Source organism: Xyrauchen texanus, chromosome 17 (genome assembly GCF_025860055.1).
Source record: "Xyrauchen texanus isolate HMW12.3.18 chromosome 17, RBS_HiC_50CHRs, whole genome shotgun sequence".
In the NCBI taxonomy this organism is placed as follows: Eukaryota; Metazoa; Chordata; class Actinopteri; order Cypriniformes; family Catostomidae; genus Xyrauchen; species Xyrauchen texanus.
The window spans coordinates 4210191-4236799 of record NC_068292.1 but is presented as its reverse complement, the minus strand read 5'-3'; the positions used below and the strand labels follow the sequence as shown (position 1 = coordinate 4236799).

At 37.4% G+C, this 26609-nt stretch overlaps 1 protein-coding gene across 1 annotated transcript; it reads right to left on the bottom strand.

Annotated features, from left to right (window-relative positions):
* Positions 1-945: 945 nt before the first annotated feature.
* LOC127658191 (cytochrome P450 4B1) lies at positions 946-22502 on the bottom strand. Its single transcript, XM_052147339.1, has 12 exons — positions 22174-22502; positions 19946-20090; positions 19796-19840; positions 19212-19339; positions 16687-16811; positions 16371-16525; positions 13717-13823; positions 12483-12673; positions 9857-9990; positions 9253-9317; positions 5594-5676; positions 946-3138 (listed from the first exon to the last, which is right to left on the bottom strand). Exons 1-12 carry the CDS (start codon positions 22372-22374, stop codon positions 2961-2963), a joined length of 1557 nt encoding a protein of 518 aa, XP_052003299.1. The 5' UTR covers positions 22375-22502; the 3' UTR covers positions 946-2960.
* Between the last annotated feature and the right edge of the window lie 4107 nt (positions 22503-26609).

Below are 26609 nucleotides of genomic sequence, written 5' to 3'. Positions count from 1 at the left end.
AATGCTCCGTTCGACTTTTCCGAGACCCTCTACTTGAACTCTGACCCACTTTCTGTAGATCTGAATTTTAGATATTGAATTTGGTGTTCTGAATTTCTTCTTCATCTTGAAAACTTGAAGCTGTATTTTTTTAAAACTGAACATTTACAGTGTAAGAATGCAGAACCAAAAATTTGCTGTTTGAAAATACATATTTATAAAATTGTGCCATAAAAAAAACCAATTCAACTTTGTTAAATATGAAATGTCCAGGATTGGAGTTTAAAATGTTAAAATTCAAACCTATTTAAAATACAACGTAATATTCAATTTGGACAAATCACACTTATAATTCAAATTCAAAATTCTATAATTTAACTTTACACAAAGGGGCGGTGCACGGTGGTGCAGCGGTTAGCACTGTCGCCTCACAGCAAGAAGGTCGTGGGTTCAAACCCTGGTTGCCCCGGCCTTTCTGTGTGGAGTTTGCATGTTCTCCCTGTGTCTGTGTGGGTTCTCTCCGGGTACTCCGGCTTCCTCCCACCATCCAAAAGACATGCAGGCTAGGTTAATTGGTGTCTCCAAAAAAAAATTGCCCTAGATGTGGATGTGTGTGGCCCTGCGATGGACTGGCGACCTGTCCAGGGTGTCCCCCGCCTTTCGCCCAATGTTAGCTGGGATAGGCTCCAGCCCCCCGTGACCCTGTACACAGGATAAGCGGTTGACGATGGATGGATGGATGGAACTTTACACAATTCAAATTCAAATTGTTTTGTCAGATTTCTGGCTCCATAACAGAGGAATCGAAGGAAGAAGTTTTTGTAAAATGAAATGTCCTGCTCACTCACGGGTCACTTCAGAGCGCCGTCTCTGCGCAGCAGCAATACATCGGATCACTTTCCATTATACTGTTGAAACTTGATATTTTCATTATAAAACCTAATAATTCAAGATGCACAGTTAAAGTGTGTGACAATTCTGGTTTATTTAAACCGTAAAAATTTATATTTGAATTAAAACAATTGTGTCAAATTTACTGAATGTAGTCTCACAATCTGTTAATCTCTGAAATCCTCATCCCTGGCATTGCAGAATGACAACAATATTGTTTATTGTCACAAAATAAAAGAATACTTAAAGTAAATGAATACAGACAACAGCACGACATGGTACGAAAATAATGTGACTTTACACCTCTCAAAAGTTTAAAATCAACGAAACAATCTGGGCAGAGTGCCTTCAATATTGTATCATGCAGAATCCCTCTTAAAGAGACAGTAACCATATAGCCGCTGTCCATAACATTTTAATTCTAAGTAAAAGAAAAGTAAAAAAATCATTTTTAGTCTTTTTTTTTCACTCTTTATTGTTGATAAATGGCACTTTTCTTAAATGCAACCACTTAACCTTCATTGTCTCCTGAGCATTTCCTCACATCTAAATACAATGCACTGACAATTTAAATTCAGTCTGTACATCTTGAAATATTATGTACAATTACAGTTTATAGTGTTATTAGTTACCTAGGTAGACTTTAAATTAAAATTGACATTAAAGGAACATTTCACCCAAAAATGAAAAGTCTCTCATCATTTACTCACCCCGTTTTATCCAGATGTGTATGACTTTCTTTCTTCAGCAAATCACAAACAACATTTTTTAGAAGGATATCTCAGTTCTGTAGGTCCATTCAGTGCAAGTGAATGGTGACCAGATATTTGAATCTCCAAAAAACACATGAAGGCAGCATAAAAGTAATCAATAAGACTCCAGTGGTTAAATCCATGTCTTCAGAAGTGATATGATACAGAGAAACAGAGCAATATTTGTGTCACTTTTTACTTGTAATCCTCCTCCCTGGCCAGTAGGTGGCGATATGCATAAAGAATGTGAATCACCAAAAATAACTCTTGAGAAGAGCCTTTAGAAAAGTGAAAGATGAGATTTATAGTAAAAAAGGAATTCAATATTAATCTGTGTCTCAATGCTTCTCATTCAATGATCTACAGATCTGAAATATTCTTCTAAAATGATTTTGTGTTCTGCTGAAGAAAGAAAGTCACACATCTGGGATGGTGATGAGATAATTTACATTTTTGGGTGAAAAATCCCTTTAAGATTTATTTGTTTTTACAACTGATGCAATGAAGTCTTATGTCACAAAGTGAAAATTTAAGTGAAAGCCATATGTAGTGTAAAGACATGGGGATCTTCAATTTTGTTTTATTATATATATATATATATATATATATATATATATATATATATATTCTTTTACTTATTTAAAAACAATTTTCATTTATGGTGTTCTTAAGTGCTGTTAAGACTAATTAATTAACAACTTTCAATTTTCTTTTCCATTAGTTACAGATCAACAGAATTTTTCAATTTTTTTCAATGTCGGAGACCTGTAGTTTTAGAATTAATGTTGTTTTAAAGTAGTTGTTGCAAAATTTCAATTTAATACATCAAGTTGATTCCTCTGAAAAAAATATATATTTTCAAATATCCTATAATTTCACATATTCAGTGTTGTAAAAATAAAGAGAATAAGGGGCAAATTTACTAACCACTTTAGCATTTGGCATTTCAGCACAAAAACCTGCAGCTTATTTATTAACACCAAAATAGCACTGTGCAGTGACTACCTAAATTAAGACATGGACATTTATTTCAGATCAAACACACCTCCTTTCTTTGCATACTACTCTTATTATTGATTGCACCTTATTCACAAAACTTGGCACTGTTTGTCTGGAGTTATTAACGTTGTGTTATTACTGCCCATGGAAAGTTGGTGGTAAACAAATTTTATGTCAGAGATGTTGGTTTAAATTTTCTGTTGAAAAAGTAATTTTGGGCAATATAAACAACACAGACAGCGTTTTAAAATAAACTACACTATCAGTGGGCACAGTTCATTCTAGTGGCTTTCAGATAACAACAAATATAAAAATTACTGTTTTTAAACAGCTGGCTTTTCATAACTCAGTTTCTACGGGTTTGATCTTGAGGTAAATTCCATTGAGGGATCTGAGCACTATTTGAGGGACCATCTTTGGGGTGTGATTCGTGTCTTTAATGAGGTGATATCTCTTCAGTGTCAGTGCCACCACTACTTTCATTTCATTCATGGCAAAGTTCTGTCCAATGCAGTTTCTGGAATAAAATACAACAATCATTATAAAATAATCATTATTTAAATACAACTGTTAGAAACACCACTAAGTTGAAATCAGTACCAAATAACTCATTTCTTTCTGAAACAATATATTTTTGGTTTGATGCTGGGAAGTCCTACTCATTATACTGAATTTATTCTTTCAAATGGATTGGAAGAATCATCAGCAATTGATGTGACTGGAAATCTCTGCATGAATTTTAAAACTTTTAGCACAGTGCCCATAATGTCATTTTGCAAAAATATTGCAACAGTCAAGACATTTTCATGAGATCAGGGGTGCATTTCCTTTACAAAGACATAACTCACTGCTTACCACCATAGTATGATGCATCGTAGGAGAAATCAACTAGCTAGCTGTTTCCCAAAACCGTAGTAACTGTGTCGCACATCCATTGTTTCAACCATATTGGATTCAACAACATAAAGCTGCCGTTAATGACATAACGCAGGAGGTGGAGTAATAACTTATAGCTCATTTACATGGACACCAAAATGCAGTTTATTTCGCAAAAGCTGCAATATAGAATAAATATTAGGTATAGATAGAAATAGATATACAATGAAATATACAGCATATGTGGAATGAAAGACATATAAACATCAGCGAAGTCAAATTATGTCCACACAGCAACCTATAGGGCTGGGCGATGAAATGCTCTCGATAACTGTGATAAAGTTTTGAGTAATTTTTGATAATTAGCCAAGTTTCTACATCTAGATGATATGTTGCATGTCGCTTAAAAAAACACAAGCAGTTGATGAAGTGATACACACAATAACTGTATATATATATAACTTGTCTGATGAAGTATGTTGGCCGGAGACTTGCTTTTAATTACTAAGTGTGTTTTGATTTTATGTTTTGTGAAGCACTTTGTGCTAAATTGCTAAATGGTGCTATAAAAATAAAGTTATTATAATTATGTTGTGAAAATGACCGTTAGACTGCTCGTAATCCTGCTTATTTTAAGACTACTTGCCAAATAATGAAATACATGCACATTAAATATTGATAAGAAGGAAAAATGACTTTCAATACCCAGATGATGACCGAAATATCACTTTATCGCCAGAAGTGCAGGCATTTTTCAGAATTATTAAAATGCTGGATGGCACGATTGACCAATCAGAATCAAGTATTCCAGCAACCCATGTAATAACTAATGTTAATAAATAGAACCTTATTATAAAGTGTAACAGAATAAATTATGATAAAATTTTAATATGTGGGTTAACTATTCCTTTAAGAGCTCACATTTGCCATGCTTTCAAATGGACCTGCATTATCACCCACATTATTGCTGTTTACTAGGGCTGTCAAATCAAAAAAATAGAATTTCTAATATTCGTCAAATTTAAGGAAAGAATGCACATTCGAATGCTAAAACTGTGTGTTTGAATTTTGGATTTGTGCCAAGCACTGACGATAACTTCAGATCGATTGCATTCTTGCGCTAAAAAAGGCTAGACACAGCGCAACAAATACAGTTTATCAGAAAGGAGGTGTCTCGAGATGCTTTTTAAATTTATTTTTGATTAGACACAGCATCTAAAAAACTGCTCCTGCACAAGACGCTGAATAAACAAAAACAGACGTTCATCTAGCATGCGTTTACATAGAAAAACAAATGGGTGGTTACAAAAGCGTTTGGTGTGAACAGCCCCTTACAGTTGGTGGAGGTATAATGCTGTTTCATCTTTCTTATAAGCGTTTCTCAGATTTAGCAATTCGTTTTTTTAAATGCTTTGTCAGGAAAGGAGTTCAACTCGGAAATGTGTGTCTGTCTCAAGATCCTCGCATTCGGTTTCATTCTGTTGTGTTCCATCTGTTTGAACAACCCCTGGCCTGGGCTCATAGCCTGAGTTCAGCCGAATACCACTGCTATCTGTGAATATTGCTACTCTACATACAACTTTACTGAATAAAACACAACATGGTATTTTGCTGTTATTATGAAGTTTGAGTCTGGGGTAGTATACTGTGGCATCAGTAAGTTTAACACCATGTGAACGGTCTATTGAAGTTCTTTTGACTTAACATTTGAAAATATGGACCAGCTAAAACATTTTATTTATTTATTTTATGCACATTAGTTGAAAATGATTTTGAACAGCCAGGAATGTTATTTGCAGCAATTTGCAGTCCTCTTGTGGACTAAAGAAAACAACATAAATTTAAGAAAATCAGCTGACTTTACAATTCAAATATTCAAATTTAAAAAATGTTTCAGGTAAAAATTCAAACTTAGTTTATCTGCCCAGTTGACAGCCCTACTGTTTACTCTCATCAGGGTTGAAATGAGGTCAGAGGCACAGTAGCTCCAAACTCCAAGCAGTCAAGAATGCCTCTTTTCTGCTTAGCTGAAATGTGAGTGAATGACCCACTTAGTAAACAGCTCATGTCTCTTTAACTCTCACTGGCTTACAAACCTGGGTCCAGCAGAGAAGGGCACAAAGGCATGCGGCGACCTGTTAGCAGAGTTCTCAGGCAGAAATCGCAATGGGTTGAATACCTGTGAATATCACAACACATCATATACATATCAGACTTTATAAAGCATGGACTCTCTCTTTTGCATTTCAGACTCAAACATTTTTGTTGAAGTATTTAAGTTAAAATATTGTTTATTCATTAGTTACATGTTGATTTTGATTGTTGATCGATAACTGATGCCTGCACAATGTTTGTCCTCTGTTCAAACACGTTCATATAAATTTTTAAACAACACAATACTAATGTCCTCTCCAGGAACCAGCACCTTATCGTGGTGGAGAGGTTTGTGTGCCCTTATGATCCTGAGGGTTGTGCTGTCTGGAGCCATGTGCTCCTGGTAAGGTCTCCCAAGTCAAAGTGATCTCAGGTGAGGGGCCAGACTAAGAATAGTTCACAAATACTCTATGGAAAAAATGGAAAGAGGAGGAGTTACCCTGCCCGGAGGAAGCCCGGGGCCCCCGTCTGGAGCCAGGCCCAGATGGAGGGCTCGTCGGTGAGCGCCTGGTGGCCGGGCTTGTCACGGAGCCCGGCCAGGCACAGCCCGAAGAAGCGATGTGAAACCCCCCTCTACATCCCTTGGGCCCACCACCCATTGGAGAAACCGCAGGAGTCGGGTGCGCTGCCATATGGGTGGCAGTGAAGGCCGTGGGCCTCGACGGACCAGACCCGGGCAGCAAAGGCTAGCTCTGGGGATGTGGAATGTCACCTCACTGGGGGGGAAGGAGCCGGAACTGGTGAGGGAGGTGGAGCGTTACTAGTTGGATCTGGTGGGGCTTACATCGACGGACAGTTTTGGCTCTGGATCCGTACTCCTGGATAGGGGATGGACTCTATTCTTCTCTGGAGTTTCCCAGGGTGTGAGGCGACGGGCGGGTGTGGGGATACTCACGAGCCCCCGGCTGAGCGCCACTACGTTGGAGTTTACCCCGGTGGACGAGAGGGTTGCCTTCCTACACCTACGGGTTGTGGGGGGGGGAAACTCTGACTGTTGTCTGTGCATATGCACCGAACAGCAGTTCAGAGTATTCGGCCTTCTTGGAGACCCTGAATGGAGTCCTGAATAGGGCCCCAGTAGGGGACTCCATAGTGATGCTGGGTGACTTCAACGCACACATGGGAATTGACAGGGAAACCTGGAAAGGCATGATTGGGAGGAACGGCCTCCCCAATCTGAACTCAAGTGGATGTTTGTTATTAGACTTCTGTGCTAGTCATGGATTATCTATAATAAACACCATGTTCGAACATAAGGATGCTCATAAGTGTACGTGGTACCAGAGCACCCTAGGCCGAAGGTCGATGATCGATTTTGTAATCGTGTCATTGGATCTGAGGCCATATGTTTTGGACACTCGGGTGAAGAGAGGGGCAGAGCTGTCAACCGATCACCATCTGGTGGTGAGTTGGGTCAGGGGGTGGGGAAAGACTCTGGACAGACCTGGGAAGCCCAAGCGAGTAGTGCGGGTATACTGGGAATGTTTGGAGGAGGTCCCTGTCTGCGAGATCTTCAACTCACACCTCCGGCGGAGCTTTTCAGGCATCCCTGCGGAGGTTGGGGACATTGAACCAGAGTGGGCAATGTTCAAAGCTTCCATTGCCGAAGCCGCGGTGGAGAGCTGCGGCCTCAAGGTTTTAGGTGCCACAAAGGGTGGTAACCCTCGAACACCGTGGTGGACACTGGTGGTCAGGGAATCCGTCCGACTGAAGAAAGAGGCCTTCTGGGATTTGTTGTCCAGGAGGTCTCCAGAGGCAGTTGCAAGGTACCGACAGGCCCGAAGGGCTACGGCCTCGGCCGTGAGGGAGGCAAAGCAGTGGGTGTGGGAAAAGTTCGGAGAAGCCATGGAGAAGGACTTTCGGTCCGCACCAAAGTGCTTCTGGAAAACCGTCCGCCACCTTAGGAGGGGGAAACGGGGAACCATCCAAGCGGTATACAGCAAAGATGGGATGCTGTTGACCTCAACCGAGGAGGTTATTGGGCAGTGGAAGGAACACTTTGAAGAACTCCTAAATCCCAACACGCCCTCTATGCTAGAGGCAGAGCCGGAAGATGATGGGGGATCAGATTCTATTTCCCTGGGGGAGGTCACTGAGGTAGTCAAACAACTCCGCAGTGGCAAAGCCCCAGTTCATTCCATGTGGGGGTTGGTCTCCACCAAGGCTGCGCTTTGTCACCAATACTGTTTGTGATATTCATGGACAGGATATCGAGGCGTAGTCGGGGTGGGGAAGGTGTGCGGTTCGGTGGGCTGGGGATCTCATCGCTGCTTTTTGCAGATGATGTTGTCTTCATGTCATCATCGGTCCGTGACCTTCAGCTCTCACTGGATCGCTTGGCAGTCGAGTGTGAAGCAGCTGGGATGAGGATTAGCACCTCTAAATCTGAGGCCATGGTTCTCAGCAGGAAACCGATGAAATGCGTACTCCATGTAGGGAAGGAGGTATTGCCCCAAGTGAAGGAGTTCAAGTATGAATATGAACTTATTTTCTTTGCATTATTCGAGGTCTGAAAACACTGCATCTTTTTTGTTATTTTGATCAGTTGTCATTTACAGTGTTGCCGAACAGGCCAGCCTGGGAGATAGGGGGTCAAGGAAGGGAACCTTGTCAGTGTCCTTCATCTCAACCAGGTTAAGCCACAGGTGGCGCTCCTGGACCACCATGGTCGACATCGCCTGCACAAGAGCCTGCGCCGTGACCTTCGTCGCCAGTAGGGTGAAGTTGGTCACAACCCTCGTGTAGCTCTCTCAATGCCATGGCCTGGTGAACTTGCAGGAGGGCCATGGCATGTAGGGTGGAGGCGGCCTGCCCATTATAAGCCTTGGCCGTGAGGGACTACGTAGCCTTACAGGCCTTGGATGGGAGTCTCAGGCGATTCCGCCAGGTGGCAGCATTTTGTGGGAATCTCCATGTACACCCTGGCCGCCCCACCATCAAGGGTAGTGAGAGCGGAGGAACTCTGAAGCCGGGTTCGGGCAGTGAAAGGTGCCTGCCAGGACTTCGTGAGTTCCTCATGCAATTCCGGGAAGAATGGAACCAGAGCAGGGTATGGCTGCGAGCGGCGCTTCAAACCCAGGAACCAGTCATCAAGCAGCGAGGGTTCAGGGCAGGGTAGAGGGTTCCACTCAAGCCTGACACTCGTGGCAGCCTGGGAAAGCATGGCCGTCAGCTCCGCAACTTATCCTTGCGAGAGGGGGTGAACCTGCTGCAATGCGCCGTATATCCAACAGATTAGAATGCTTGCTTTCTTTTTCAAGGTGAATGGAGTAGCAGTGGGATACATCGACACCGAATACTCCGAAGAACAGATCTGAATGAGTGGTTGCAAGCTGGCTCTTTTTATACCCATATGTCTGGGGGAGTGGCATGCAAATTCCACTTGCCAATTTTTATTGGCCTTTTCTCAAATAACAGAGTTGTTTGGGGCTCCCAAGGGCGACCCCTAGTGTCACTACATCAACACAACATTGAGTGAGTGACAGATAGGGAACAGATAATTTTGCAGTGGTCTCTTAATTTTTTCCAGAGCTGTATGTTATGCTGTTGTGAGTCATACATTCAGTATTTCATACAAACTTTGTAAAGAATGTGATCATACATATGGATTCTCCCACACTGTGGAATTCATGTGGATTCCATAAACGCTGACTCCAATCAGACAACCTATGGAAGAGTAAAGCAGTGTTTTGTGGCATGCAGTTACATATTCATTTCAAGTTCACTGTCTTGTGATAACCTGATAACATTCAATGCTATTGACAGAGCGAGTGTTTGTGAAAGGTCATGTTGCCTATGCCATGTAACTGAACAACAAACAATCGGGTTAATGTTTGAACAGATGTTCTGTAACACAGAGGTCATAATCACATCTGTTTACAAGTACTGACCATTCTTTAAAGGGGTAAAAGTGCAGCATTCTGTGTTCAGTCGAAATTTAGAACTATGATGTGTGGACAAAATAATGGAAACATTTCAAAAGCCCACAAAATGGCTAGGTCAGTTTTCTTTCCTGTGTTGACATATTTGGGGCAGCTAATTGCCTTTGTGATCAAGAGATTATATTGGACAATATTTTTGGTCTAAGAAGTGAAAGACCGTGAAATGTGTCTATTAAAAGTCAATTTTGTCACTGGCATATACATTTTTCAAATACTGATGATCACGAAAAGCATTATTGAGGAGATATGGGAGGAAAGACTTACCTTCAGGTAAAGTCCTTCCATCATAGAAAGTCATGGGTTTTGTCAACTTTCGTGACATTCCTGGCACAGGAGGGTAAAGACGCAGGGATTCTTTAATACACATTGTTGTGTATGGAATTTTATTGAGGTCCTCCCTGAAAAATATAATGAGAATTACAGTGTCAAAAAACAAGTGGATATGGCATTAACACTGTTTAAAATGACTATATTTGTTGATTTTGAGTGTGTATCAGGGTTTCCTAAAATCAGACCAATGGAAAACAGGGGGAGTGTTTCTTTAACCTGCTTGAAAGCATATACAGTGAGGAAAATAAGTATTTGAACACCCTGCTACTTTGCAAGTTCTCCCACTTGGAAATCATGGAGGGGTCTAAAATTGTCATCGTAGGTGCATGTCCACTGTGAGAGACATAATCTAAAAAAAAAAAATCCAGAAATCACAATGTATGATTTTTAACTATTTATTTGTATGATACAGCTGCAAATAAGTATTTGAACACCTGTCTATCAGCTAGAATTCTGACCCTCAAAGACCTGTTAGTCTGCCTTTAAAATGTCCACCTCCACTCCATTTATTATCCTAAATTAGATGCACCTGTTTGAGGTCGTTAGCTGCATAAAGACACCTGTCCACCCCATACAATCAGTAAGAATCCAACTACTAACATGGCCAAGACCAAAGAGCTGTCCAAATACACTAGAGACAAAATTGTACACCTCCACAAGGCTGGAAAGGGCTACGGGAAATTGCCAAGCAGCTTGGTGAAAAAAGGTCCACTGTTGGAGCAATCATTAGAAAATGGAAGAAGCTAAACATGACTGTCAATCTCCCTCGGACTGGGGCTCCATGCAAGATCTCACCTCGTGTGGTCTCAATGATCCTAAGAAAGGTGAGAAATCAGCCCAAAACTAAACGGGAGGAGCTGGTCAATGACCTGAAAAGAGCTGGGACCACCGTTTCCAAGGTTACTGTTGGTAATACACTAAGACGTCATGGTTTGAAATCATGCATGGCACGGAAGGTTCCCCTGCTTAAACCAGCACATGTCAAGGCCCGTCTTAAGTTTGCCAATGACCATTTGGATGATCCAGAGGAGCCATGGGAGAAAGTCATGTGGTCAGATGAGACCAAAATAGAACTTTTTGGTCATAATTCCACTAACCGTGTTTGGAGGAAGAAGAATGATGAGTACCATCCCAAGAACACCATCCCTACTGTGAAGCATGGGGGTGGTAGCATCATGCTTTGGGGGTGTTTTTCTGTACATGGGACAGGGCTGACTGCACTGTATTAAGGAGAGGATGACTGGGGCCATGTATTGCGAGATTTTGGGGAACAACCTCCTTCCCTCAGTTAGAGCATTGAAGATGGGTCGAGGCTGGGTCTTCCAACATGACAATGACCCGAAGCACACAGCCAGGATAACCAAGGAGTGGCTCTGTAAGAAGCATATCAAGGTTCTGGCGTGGCCTAGCCAGTCTCCAGACCTAAACCCAATAGAGAATCTTTGGAGGGAGCTCAAACTCCGTGTTTCTCAGCGACAGCCTAGAAACCTGACTGATCTATAGAAGATCTGTGTGGAGGAGTGGGCCAAAATCCCTCCTGCAGTGTGTGCAAACCTGGTGGAAAAACTACAGGAAACGTTTGACCTCTGTAATTGCAAACAAAGGCTACTGTACCAAATATTGATTTTCTCAGGTGTTCAAATACTTATTTGCAGCTGTATCATACAAATAAATAGTTTAAAAATTAAACATTGTGATTTCTGGATTTTTTTTTTAGATTATGTCTCTCACAGTGGACATGAACCTACGATGACAATTTCAGACCCCTCCATGATTTCTAAGTGGGAGAACTTGCAAAGTAGCAGGGTGTTCAAATACTTATTTTCCACACTGTAATTCTGCTTGCTAATGGTAGAAACTCAGAAATGACACATTTCAGTTTAAAAGTAAAATTATGTAAAGCTGTTTTTGCACTGATTCTAGATTTATCAATAATTTATGAATAATCTCATCTTTTGGTCTACATATATCAAGTTCCAATGAAAGTTTCATTTGTAAAGTATTTAATTCTTTCTCCAAAAGTATACATTAAAAGTCATTTTGTGGCACTTTGATGACACTTTTGGCTCTCATGTCAACTCATGTGCTCTTTTGTACCCCCGGTCCTTTGGATTTATACTTATAACGCTCAATCAGTTGAGGAACAGTGCATTTTGAGCACACTCGAACAAGATTGTATATGTAGTTGGTTTTATAATACAAACATTAAAATGTATCGCCTTACAAGTCATGCGCTATAGCAAAAGTGTTTAGATGTCATAAAATAACACTGTGTGAGGAACAGATTGAAAAGTGAACTGATAATCTGCCGTTTACTTGTGATTTGTGTGAAAGTGAATAAAAGTCATTGTTGTTGCAGCACCTCTAGTGTTCAATTCAGGAAACTGCTGTTACGTACAAAAAGCCATGTTAAATTAATTTAGTAAAAAATGCACAGTATAGTATAGTATAGTAACTTGATTCTATGAGACCAGGTTGAACCAGGTTGAACATTTTGGTCATATTGCCAACCTGACACACTCAGCTGTCCAGCATATTGTAATATAAATAATGACATTACCACTCTATGCTGTCTTTGCCCTCCAGAGCTTGCAGGATCTCCTCCCGGCATATCTGCTGGTGATCGGGGTTGCAGGCCAGACTGTAAAAGATCCACGATATGCCACTGGCTGTAGTGTCATGACCTTCAAACATGAATGTGTCCACCTCAGCTCTGATGTCCTCATCAGACAACCCCTGCTTCTGCTCATCCTGTGAACAAAGAAGATATAAGACACAAAATCACAATCTATCACATTAGTAATAATACAGTGATCATATGCGTACATAAAATGTCAATTACAGTGGCCCCAAAAGTATTTGGACACTTAAAGGAATATTCTAAGTTAAGATCAATCAACAGCATTTGTGGCATAATGATGATTACCACAAAATTTATTTAGACTAGAGAAGTCTGGGTTACAGTAGGCACTTACAATGGAAGTGAATGGGGCCAATTTTTGATTGTAAAAATACTTAAAATTATTTTGTTTCAAAAGTATAGCCGCAAGACATAAACAATATGTTATGATAAAATCACTTACTAACGTTTTCTGTATAAAGTTAAAGCCAATTTTACAACTTCATCGCCATGATAATGTAATGTCAACAAACCCTGAAACGACTAAAAATTACAATTAAAAAAATTGTACAGCTCGAATAATACAGTTTTAACAGATGAATTAATGTAAGTGCTTTTATAAAATTATAAGATTCAAATTTCTGCATTACAACTCTCCAAAAATTGTCCCCATTCACTTCCAATATAAGTGCATCACTGTAACCTCCATTTTTGCTCTTAATAATGAAAAGGAAGGACGAGTCAAAATATTTTTAGTGGTAATCAACATTATGCCACAAATGCTATCGATTGAGCTTAAAATTGAACCTGGAATATTAATTTAAGCCACACTTCCAAATGTAATCTGTCATTGCATTATAAAGCAAGTGGCCTCTGCAAACAAATGATGCTAAAGCTTTTCTAAAAACTAACTTTACTTACCCATTTTTGCTAACTTTTAATTAACTTGTGCCAAACAGAAATTGTCCAAATCTTTTGTCTTAATTTTGAGCAATATATATTTTGTGAATATGTGCCTCTTGGTTTGATATTATGTTTCTAATGTAATGACATTCATACATTTTTAAGTGAGGCTTAAGTGTCCAAATACCTCTTGGGCCACTGTATGTAGGATTTTAATTATTCTTCACTGAGCATAAATTAGAAATTGTGTAAATGCATGGGAATGTCATACTCGGGCAGACAGAAGAATATCCAAAAAGTCCAAATATCGTTTGTTTTTAAAGATGCCCTGTTCCCTCTCAATCTTCAAGACTTCCTTCCTCTTTCTGATAACTTCCTCTAAAACATATTAAGATATTGGAATGATACAAGACAAAATAGTTTATTTTGTTACAGACACATCTTCAGGTTTACCCAAGAGACAGAGCAGGTACAAAGTGCTAACTTATTGGCAGGCCCACACTGAATTTAAATAGGTAAAATATGCTATACGGCGATGAGAGAACTACACAATGTTTAATATAGGAATAAAGTGATAACATTAACCTTTACATATGTAGGGTCTAAATTCTCCTGAACAAATGAGTTATGTTTGTTGTACTGTATTTTTATTTATTCATTTCATTTTATAGCTGTAAAAAGCAAATGAATAAATAATATTAGCAGTCCGGTTTGCCTACGTGCACGGTTTGACTTCTCAGACTTGTTTTGTGTTTGTGTGCGTGTGTGTGACAAGCGATAATGTAAACAGACTTGGTTGTGTGCACCGGATAATCACGCTCGATCAGCACGTTTTCACTGTGAGGAAATTACTTTTAAACTGTTGTCGTGGGGCTTTTGTGATAGTTTGTTTGTTTCAGAAAACAAAAGTATTATATGCCTGAAAAGACAGTTTGAGTTGCTGTTTGTGTGAATACAAACCACATCTGCACCAAATAAGTAGACATGGCTGCGTGCATGGGAAGATTGTGTTTAAATATGATGGCTGTGCATATACATATACAAGCTGTGAACTGTCATCGCAGTTCTTTGTTGACAATTAGGCTGTTTGTTACAGAAAATAAACATATTATGTGCTTGAAAAGAATCTTTGAGTAGCTTTTGTTTGATAAATGAAAACCGCTACTAATGTAAACAAATGGCATCACGCATCGGGGGAAGATTTGGTGTATTGACTGTGCATATAAGAGCTGTAAACGTTTTATCATGGAACTTTGGTGATGAGTTGGATACATGTATATACAATAAACTTAGTTATTCATACAGTCTTTTAAACCACAGAATGTTTGATTGAATATAAATTACAGACGCTTGACTAGTGCAGCCTGTGTCGGTGGCACCTTGTAACGTACAGTAACTGTCTGTTGCAGAAACATATATGTGATGCTACCCTGTGGGGCCCAGTTATTAACCGTCACATATGTGTGACGGTATGTATGAAAGGGTTAAACATGATTACACAAAATAAAAAGAAATGAACACACACAGTATGAGGGATATGTGGAATTTGTGAATGATAGCCGTTCTAATTCTACATATTGTGTGTGGGCACTCCAATAATGTAAAACAATCAGCCACACAGTCCATTTGCGTTGGCTTGTATAAAAAGGTGCAACATTTAATCTTACAGAGAAAAATAAACAAAAAATGTTACTACAATTTTTCTTAACTTCAACTCTAAACCTAACCATAAATCTAACTCTGTCCTCAAACCCTAAACCTACCCATGATATTAATAGGAAAACAACTTTTGTGTATGATGGAAGAAATAAAGCATCGTGGTAAAGGACGAGTCAAGAGAGGCGTATTACAGGATATTGAGATAAATCAGTTTTTTTATTTGTATCGCATAAATAATTATGGAATGAGAAACCAAATTTGTCCAACATTTTTTCAGATGTTTCCTTTCTTAATATAAAGTGTTGGATAGGAGGCTAGCAAAAATTGTTATGCCTGTATTGTATTGATTTAAAATGATGTTTGTTGATTGGTTGGTCTCTACACTGTAAAAGAAAAACCTGTTGTTTAAAAAAAAAAAAAAAAAAAGAAACAGCCAGAATAATTATGTAAAAAATAAATTAATAATGTAAACAAATTTACAGAACAACCTGTACATTTTACAGTTTAAAACTGTTGTAATTTACATGACCATGATGCCACTGTAAAAAAAATAAATACAAAAATTGATACATTTACATAATAAAATTGCCATAAACTTGATATTAAAATTATGCAATAAATATTAACTAAACTACATAAAATATAAAACAGAACACCACAATGTACATAATTGATATTAAAAATAAGAAGAAACATAACTATTCCCATTAAATATAATTAAATGTAATGGATAAGGTAAGGAATTCTGGGAATGCCCAATTATTGTTTTACTCTCTTGCTAAACATAATGTAAACTTTCACATAATGTAATTATACAGGAAAATCCTAATATTTTCATCAAAAAAAAACATATTTTTACTTTATTGTCTTTTAAAATATATTAAAGTTTGATACAGTAATTTCCAGTTAATATTTTTTAATCAATTAACTTTTTATTTCTGTAGCATTTTTACAGTCCTTTACTGTTAAAATTACAGAATTGTTTTTTACATTGTATGGGAATGAAAGTCATACCTTTTCGTATGAGCCATACGATATCTTACAATTTTATCATATGTATGAATTATTACAAGCTGTAATGAGATTATGTTAGATGTATACCTGTCTTGTTTCTACTGTGCTAACATTTCTTATATTGTTATACACACTCTTGGTTGTATTATTTGTTACTGTAATTAAAAAAGAATAATAATTAAAATAGAAAGATTCTGCATGAGCCTGCCCATTAGGTGCCTGTCTGTGACAGAGTTATCAATGATTAGATACCTGTATGATTGTGTGCTGTTTTAGATGCCTTCCTGAATCTGTATCCATGTGGACTGAGATGAAATATGGCCTTGCTGTGATACGGGAAGACACGGAACCTGAGGTTCACCAGGTGACACAGCTCATACACTGCCTGGATGTATGGGTTGCTTCCACTGCAATGAGATCAGTCTGAATATCAGAATTCCCACTCTTTTCAATGAATTTCCATGATTTTCTATCATTTTAATCAGTTTGTGATTACTGGATAATAATTATTTCCAGGTTTTCCTAGACAGTGGGATAAAAAATATTGGGTAAAAGAGTAATAACTGACCTCTCTGTCTGGCAGTTACTGTTACAGCTGAATGCACATTTCATGATGCTGTCCAGAGTCATGAGACTCACATGCTGAAACAGTTCAAATGACTCCTCAGATTTAGCATGAACTTCCCACTTATCCTAAAGAGACAGACAAATAAATGACTAATCTAAAAAAGTGTTTTAAGCATTAAAAAATAAGTGTTTCAAGTAATAATATATCAAATATAAAATGGATTAAAGTGAAAACAAATGTTAAGAGCTTTTATTCAGTGGAAAGATCTTCTGATGCCAAATGATTGCTTTGTGTAAGGAACAGAATTCAATTGTTATTCACTGAAAAGCTTCCCTTCTCCATTCTCCATCCCACATATCCCAACTGTAGTTAGGAGACATGCAAGAAACAATGGTGTTTGGCCAGTGTTTTATTTGAGAAAAACATAGTACACAAGTAATATGGACTACTTTTATGGTGCTTATTATGAAGATAAATGAATGACCAGTGCAGAATATGATTTGTGAAAGTGCACTATAAATCAAGTTTCAAGCTTACATTTTTTTTTCCCTTGGAAACACAGAGTAAGTTTTGTAAAGGTGCTTTGTGTGTGAGGCACTCTATTTGGATGACCTTATTCACAGCAGTGCCATCTTTGATTTTTGGTGGAAATAACAAGGCAGTGAGGGATAGACTTACAATTTTTTTAACTGTGCTGCAGTTAAAAGTGTTTTTGGATCATTCCGTGGCATGGGCCAATGCCCCCATGTCAATAGGCCTGAGACCCCCCACTGTGGCCCCCTAAATTGGAGTGGTAGAATGGTAAGAGTGGCATTCTCATTTTCCATCCCACTGAGAGTTCAGTGACCCCACATCATAATAAACAGACCAAACAAATTATGTTTAAAGCTGAATTAAAATTCAATATTTATTAAATATTCGCTTATGTTCATAAGAGATCGTCTGAGAAGTCCACACACTGTGCTAAAACATCACTGGTGTCCAAGTGTTCAATGCAACAGCCTTGCATGTTCTCTTAAACACTTATTTAAAAAAACATGTACACATTTTAAAGATTGTAACTTGTATGCATAACTTACACTTTAATTGAATGAATGAATCAATGAATACTTAAACATCTCCAACATTTTAGTGCTGTGGGGAGAATTTTCAGATGGTCCCTTGTAAGTGCTGGTTAATGAAAGCCCATTGGAGCTTTTTTAGTGAAACGCAAGAGAAGCACTAAATAGTTTACAGGAAGTCCTCTTAACGAACATAATTTATCAATCAAATACTTAACACACGCCCCACCAATCACAAGAGAGAGGCACACGTGCTCAATAACGGAGAACTGAGTTTAATATAAGCATGGCACACACCAAGCGTGCTCAATAAGGAATGCACATAGACACCGACAGACATAATAATGATAATAAAAAAAAACACATTAAAGCCATCTTATTGGTCACTTATAATTACAATGCATGCAACTTCTTTAAATTAGTAGTAACTGAGATAGATGCATTTAAAAATTCAATTGTTACACTGACCATTTAAAAAACTTTATTTTTTAAGAATCTTAAAGGTAACAATGGTTACATTTACAAGATCTGTACATGCTGATTATAGACTGCTAATTAAATTCTAACCTAATATCCTATGATGTATCCTATAATTCATATTACCCAATAATTTTACTGCATAAGTCACTCTAAAGAACAGCATGGCAACATGGCTTAAAGTTTGTGGGTAAAACCAGAATGTTAGATGTACTGACTCATTGAAACATTTGTCTTGAGCCTGTTTGTTTATATATTTTAAAAGAAAACAATTTACAAATATTTTTTATGAAATTTGGTGAATCTTTGGTTGTCTTTAAAAAATTGCATGCCTGCAAATATTAAAACAGCAAAAAAAAAAAAATGATATTGCATACAGGGGACATTTAAGTCATAATACAGTTGTCCCCTACAAAAACACCAGGTCCCACCATGGCCCCACATTCGAAATGGTCTATATCCGCCCCAGTTCCGCAGACAAATCACTGATAAAATATCCATCCAAGAACATCCAGTATACAAAGAACTCCAGACAACATGAGTTGTGGACAATCAGATGTGATCTAGGAGCTTTATACAGCTTAAACTGTTCCTGCCATTGAAGAGACCGTACGTCTATCCCTCGTCATTCCTATTAAAAATCAAAGATGGCGCTAGCGTGAATGAGGTCTGTATATAGAGCATTCCAAAATGCTCTCATGTGAGGCATCATTTCAGGAAGTATGCTGCCATATATGTTTATCATTATTTTATCTTCAAATGCTTTTCTGGTGTTTTTTTTTTTATTATTTATTTTTTCAAGCTTGACAGGCATGGTCACTATGAACTGCCGTTGTATGGAAAAGAGTTCTGTCAAGATTCTTCAAATTAGTTTCTTCAAAAAGATTCTTCTAAATTTCTCCTTTTATGTTCCACAGAAAAAATAACAGCAAAAAGGCTTGGATTGACATGACAGTGAGTAAATATTGACTATTTTTGAATACTTACTAGCATAATTTTGGTTGAATCAGCAATAAGTTTCACATAAGGCTTCAAAACATCATAATGGAAACCAGGAGTGAGGAGTCTTCTATGACGAAACCATTTCTGTCCATCAGACACAAGTAAGCCCTCCCCTGAGGACACAACAGTTATCTGCAGTGATAACAATGAACCCAGATTCAAGGTAATCAAACATCCTTAAAGGTAAAGTGTGTAATTTTGTTAAAATCTCTCTCTTATCCCAGCTCACTATACTATAAACTGACCATTCGTTTAATTCACTTGAAAAGTGTAACTCTGTGGCCCTATCAGAAGGGTTTGTTTGAGCATTCTAACCAGCCCGACACAGCAACATTGACTCAACCAATAGCATGAATTTAAGAGGGACTATCTGTTTGTCCTACCAAGTGGGGGGTAGCCTTCAGGAAACCTGTTTGAAAACAGTCATTATTTGTGCAATTCTGTTTGGTAACACTATAGTGCCACACAAATGACACACTTCACCTTTAAACAGTGGTCAAATAAAAAGAAAATCCAAAGCAATGCTATTTTTTGTAAATTATTTTTCTTTACTTTTTCTGTGATCTTACCTATCCAAGGGACAAGAAATGTATATGCAACATCGTCTTTTGGTTCTGCCATACAATAAGGGGAAAAATTTTAAAAAATGTTCTTTTGTCCATTAAGGTTTGAGAAAGGATTAGAATATAAATAATTTGTAATTCAGTTCAGAGCAGCACCTGTTGATGCGAGAATTGTCTTCATATAAGACGGGTGATGGATATTCAGAAAGGAGACTGACGGACCAAACCACAGTGGAAAGGCAATGGGATACTGCTCACCCCACCTGACGATCTTTGCCAAATCTGCTCCATCCTGGCGAAACTATAAATATAAAATGCACAGCTGTTATCGACAACAGATCTCGTCTCAAGAAAAAGGCTGCATGCATGATTGCAAATTGCATTTTTATTGAATTAACGTCACATGATTCCTTCCAGTTGCTTTATCTCTGCTGAAGAATGTGAGCCGAATGCCAGACTGTTCTGTATTGTCTAACAATATAATAATGTAATTGTTTAGTTGTAGTGAATGGACAATGGCTCAAGCATACCTCATTAAAGAGATAAGGAGGTCAAGCACAGCAAAAGTTTCCATTATTTATATATTTTATAGGACTAACAGTGGTGCCCTATAGCCGAGATCAGACATTAGACGCCCACCGACCGACAAAAAAAATTAATTAAAAAAAATTATATGATGAAATTATGCTTGTATAATACACCAAATTTTACTTTTACTAGGCCTATAAAATATTCTAATTTATCAAGACGGATCTCATTTCATTTTGTGATTTGACTAACTAAGCCTATAATGCCTTCTTTAGCAGACCTAAAGACTATATTGCAGCAAACACACAAACACACACACACACACACACAAAAAAGTTTGTAAAATTATATTATGTAATTATACTATAAATTAAAAACAAAACAAAAAAACAAGCGTTTCACAAAAAAAAAAAAAACAACATTTAAAATATATTAAATTGGAACTTGAACACATTCATTAATTCAGAATAAAAGTAATAAAACACTATTTTATGAGTCGAAAACAGCGATAAACAGCTCCAATTCCTTTAAATATTTTGTTGAAAAACGATGTGGTGACTTACGCATTGGCTGAAGGGAATCGATGGATTGTTCATTTCAACTGGTTCATTTCAAACATGATTATTTTGGTACTTAAATATTTTGGACTTCACGTAGGTTCAGCTATTACATTCTTTGCAGCATTTTCACAATATTACAAACAAAAACAAGACCAAACAATCAAAAACCCTTCATTTAATGAGATAATTCTCGGTTTTATCATTACATTGGGCCACTCCTTGGACTGAAAACAGATGCACACAGATATAAATGATGGGCTTCAGCGTTGTATTGGACTCCATATTGTGATACTTTGTCCAATCATTGATCTTCTGGTTTCAAGTCTAAGCTCTGTGTATCATAAAATAATGTTTAATATAAGATGATCTTTAAAGCGTATGTTGCAATGTTATTGGGAAACCTAGCCTTTGGCTTAAAGCCTTTAACATTTCTGTCTGGTTTAATGCGAGGATAAAGTATAGCACGCTATTCCTATAGGTTGTTTTTAATTTCTTGTTTTTACCAGATCAGATGTCATTTATAATACAAAATGTTTCTTTTTTTTATTGAAAATGTCAGTATTCATGAAATATTTGGCAATAATCAGAAAGTATCTAATTTTTACTAGAAATAAGTCATATTTACCACATAATATAGCTAGTAATAACAACATAACTGAATACAAATATTAAATATGTGGCAGCACTGCGCAATGTGCCATTTACTCTTTTGAAAGAGGACGTTGCTCAGCCCATTTGTGAGAAAATCTGTATTAACGCATTGGTGAGATTATCTACATTTAAACTTTTGTGAGAAAATATTGTGGTTGAGAAAATGATTCCAAAATGTCACATGGCTCTCAAGTCTCAAAATTCTTTTTTTTAAATATATATATATTTGTAAAACAGCGCATTTGTTTGTTAAGCCAGCGACACGACAACTAAATCGCTTTCAGTTTGTTTGAGAGTCTAGTTTTCTTTGGAGAAGCGGATTGTGTTTGTCTTTAGTTTTGGCACAAATCTGGCTCCATACAGTGTATAACGACGCCACTGCAACATTTCTACAGACTAACACTTCTCTTTCCTGAATGAATGCTCGAACAGTGTGGTTTTTGTGTTCACTTGTTTAAGAACTTATTGGCTAACTCAAATATGATGATATCGTAATTATTATTTGAAGGATAGGATATGATTCACAAAAACTAGATGTTTCAAACAAATATATGCTATAACTGACTGAAGATAGCACACAGTTGCGATTCTGATGCTGTGTTGTCCTAACAGCCCAGACTTTTCCTTCGACAATGTTGGTTTTACCTCTTTAACATGTCCCAAGAGCCAGTGTGCAGGTGGTCCAGGAAACGGCTCAAGTATTCGCATCCCTCTCCTCCTCTTTATCATTAAATTAACAACTGCTAATAAAATATAAACGAGAGGTGCCAGTGCGAACACATGGCACAAACATAACAATTCCGAAAATAACGGCGTTATCTGTCGGAGAGTCTCGTAGAGCTCCATGACAAGAGCTCTCTCACTTCGGTTCTGTTCGAGTTTGGAGAAAAATAGGGAGACACACACTCACACACTCTCTCTCTCTCACACACACACCCTCACTCACTCTCACACATGCACACACACACACAGGACAATCTGTGAGCTGGGGCACTAAAAAAAGAGATGCAACAAACCTGCTTTTACAGAGATAAGAACACTATTCAAACACACTTACACTCACACACACACACTCACACCCACAAACACAGCAAAATTAAAGAAAAATCTAAAATAATAAGGAATTAAAAAATATATAATAATAACAATAATTCACTATTATAAATTGTTTGCCATGTATGTGTTTACATATGAAATATATTGTACATGTTTTCTCTCTGTCTTACAAAATAGGTTTATCTTTAGTAATATCAATGCGATCATTACTTATAAGTTGTTGGAACATTCAGGGTCTTCATTCTTCCACATTTGGCTTTAAAAGCACAGACCCAGACTTTTTTTAAAATATCAAAAATGTGGACATTATTGTTCTCACTGAGACCTGGTGTCGACAGGATGTGCTTACACACTGTCCACTCGGGAGGGATTTTAGTGTGGTACAGGGAGGATCTGGCCAAACACATCTCTAGTATTACACTAGGAAAATTCCACTGTTGGCTAAAATTAAACAATGAAATTGGCATTTGTACCACTGACACATATCTCTGTGCCATCTACAATCCTCCAGCAGAATCCCCTTACCATGATGAGGAATATCTGAACAACATCATTAGTGCACCTCTGCCAAGCCTCAGGCCTGTACATACTTAATGGCAGGATCAGAGGGGACTCATTAGGGAGGTTCACGTGTTATTCAGGTCTTGGAGCTAGTGTAGTTGACTATGCCATCACAGACATGAACCCCTCCTCCTTCAGTGCATTCACTGTCAGACAGCAAACTCCACTGACAGATCATAACCAAACTAACATATATATATTAAAAGACACCACACAGCAAAACAAAGAAGAATGAAGAACTGTCAAACGTATCAAGTCCAGCAGAGATACAGATGGACTCCAGACAGCTCAGACAAATATATCCAGGCCCTGAATTCTGAAGAACTGAAAAATCAAATCACTACATTTATTCACAAACTATTTGGAATGATCAAGGATGGTGTAAATTTGGCTACAAATGAAATCAATAATATATTTCAAAAAGCAGCCTGTAAAACTGAGTTGAAAAAGAAAGGCAAAAAACATCCTAAAAAAAACCAAGCAAAATGGAAAAGTGGTTTGACACAGACTGCAAAACATTAAGAAAACAACTCTCAAAGAAAATGATCAAATCAGAAACATAATGAACCAAACAATACAGACATAAGAATCGACTACTGTTCCAAATTACAATACAATACAAACAATCTGAGTAAAAAAGCATCACCATCTCACCAAAGCTTACATGAAATTGAACAATCAATAAATCAAAATCAGTTCTGGGATTTGTGGAATAATTTAAGCACAACAAAACAACAAGATTTGCCAATCCAAATTCTCCATCAAAATAGAGAAATCTGGAAAAAACATTTTGAAAACTTATATAAACTAAATGAGAATTATAATCAGGTCAAACAAAAATGACAAATATATGAAAACACAATAAAAAAGAATCAAAATCCACTTGACTTTCCAATTACACATGACAAATTAGTCCAAAAACTTAAAAGCCAAAAATGTTAAAACTCTTGTGGCGCTGACAACATCTTAGGTGAAATGCTGGAGTGGTGGTGGTGTAGTGGTCTGTTATATATAATATATATATAAATTGGACCCGAATATTTTCAGAGGCATTTGTGTGAGCCGTAATCTGGGGAATTTATTTAGAAGTATTTTAAATAATAGAATTGTAACTTGGGTGACACTGATCTGTTTTACCCCCGTGTGTCACCCTAATGTTCACCACAGTGACCCTCAATTTATGTGTGTATATTCATCTATGTGTAAGTATAAGTCAGTTCTCTTCAGCTATTTTAACACTGTGGTCTTCAGCAGTTCTGATCTTGTTTTTGTATTTATTTTGATATTTGTTGAATTGTTTGACTAAATGTAATTATAGATGTAGTTCTGTCTTTATACAGCCTCTGCTTTGGCAATATTATACTGTTTACGCTCATGCCAATAAAGCTACTTTGAATTTTTGAGAGAGAGAGAGAGAGAGAGAGAGAGAATATATATAATGCTTTGCGAAAATGAAGCTTATTTTGTGGTGTTATTTACATGACAGTTAAGCACACACCATGCATAATGCAAATAATTAAATCAAATTAAAAATACATCCTCTGTGAAAGGGGTCATTCATATGTTCCCCAGATTTATAGAAATATTAGGGGGCCTGGGTAGCTTTCATAAAAATTATGAAATATATGTTATATGGTTAATATTTATGAAATATTTTAACTTGAAACAATAGGAGGGTTAATGTTAACAGAATATTGAAATGGGGAACTTAGGACCCTGGGATCATGGAACCCAGGGAACATAGATACACCCCCCTGTGAAATACTGAATACACACGCAAAATTTACAGAAATACAGAATAAACACGCTGATTTAAATAAAAAAGTGCTAATACCATTTATAGCAATTCTCAACTCAAAATGTGTTTCTTGGTCAAAGTGACTCAAATGATGGAACAAGTCACATATTTTCCACTGTATCTATGATTAGAACCACAGATTCAAGAACTTTGGGTAATTTATTTACTCATAACTATATATTGTAGATAATACCCGTTTTGTTCCAGTTCCCTCAAAATAGGCTATCATAACAACATTCATTACACAACCCTTATAATGTATAATCCATACAAGTATTACATTATGTTTGCTAACATTACATTTCATGTTTAATAAAATATAAATGGCCTCCTGGAAATCTTGTTTATGTTTTGCATGAACCATATCTTTATAAATGAGGCGCTGAAACTGGGTTCTGTATGCACCAATCTGTATCTCCTGCATGTCTCTTAAGAGGATTTAACATCTAATGTTCTTTTAAAAATGGAGAAGTGAGGCTTAGGTGTAGAAGTATCTGCATCCTGTAAGTGTGGGAGTCCATGTCTTCCAACTTTTCCCAAATTCTTATCCAACTTCAGAAAATAGACAGAAAACAGTAAAAAAAATCTACCACAATATTACAAGAAACAAACATACAGATGGACAATTTACCTCACATGGCCCTGAAAGGAGTTCAATCAGAGGAGGTGCTGATCTTTACCACTTTATTTTTTTATACAACTGCAAACAATTTGTATATGTGCTCAAACTAGATAACAATGACAACAAATGACTGCAACTCTCTTACAGTGAAACTGTTATGCCCTCTCTTGTGAGGTATTGGACTGCATAAAAGAATGTGAAGAATGGTTTGATGTTGCTCAAAACAAATCTATGAAACTTATGCTAATGAGTTTAAAATGTATTTTTTTTTTTTTTTTACTTTTTTAAGAATCTGGTTGGAAATCACAAGATGAATAATGATTATTTTATTCTGTTGTCGGTCATTGTTTTATTTCTCACTGTTGAAAACTAATTTACATTTCATTTTGTGACTCCTATCCTCCTTAGTGGGTGGGAAAAAAATACAATGGCAACTTACAGCAAAGTAAATATTTTAAAATATTTTTCCAGATATTATTTTAATCATTTATTTTGGCTTTGGCACAATGATAATATAAAAGCTAGATATAAAGTTTTTCTTAATAATATCACACTTTTTTTCTCACTCACAGATGTATAAATGTATCTTTTTACATGAAAAAGAAAAAAAATTAAATATTATTTTGCTCCCCTTTTTATCCCAAAGAATGCCCAATTCCCAATACACTCCAAGTCCTCATGGTGGCATAGTGACTCGCCTCAATCCAGGTGGTGGAGGATGAATCTTAGCTGCCTCCACATCTGAGACCGTCAATCCATACATCTTATCACGTGGCTTGTTGAGCACGTTACAGTGAAGACATAGTGCATGTGGAAGCTTCACGCTATTCAACGCGGCACTCCCCGCACAACTCAACACACGCCCCACCGAGAGCGAGAACCACATTATAGCGACCATGAGGAGGTTACCGCATGTGACTCTACCCTCCCTAGCAACCGGGCCAATTTGGTTGCTTAGGAGACCTGGCTGGAGTCACTCAGCACACCCTGGATTCAAACTCCAGGGGTGGTAGTCAGCATCAATACTCGCTGAGCTACCCAGGC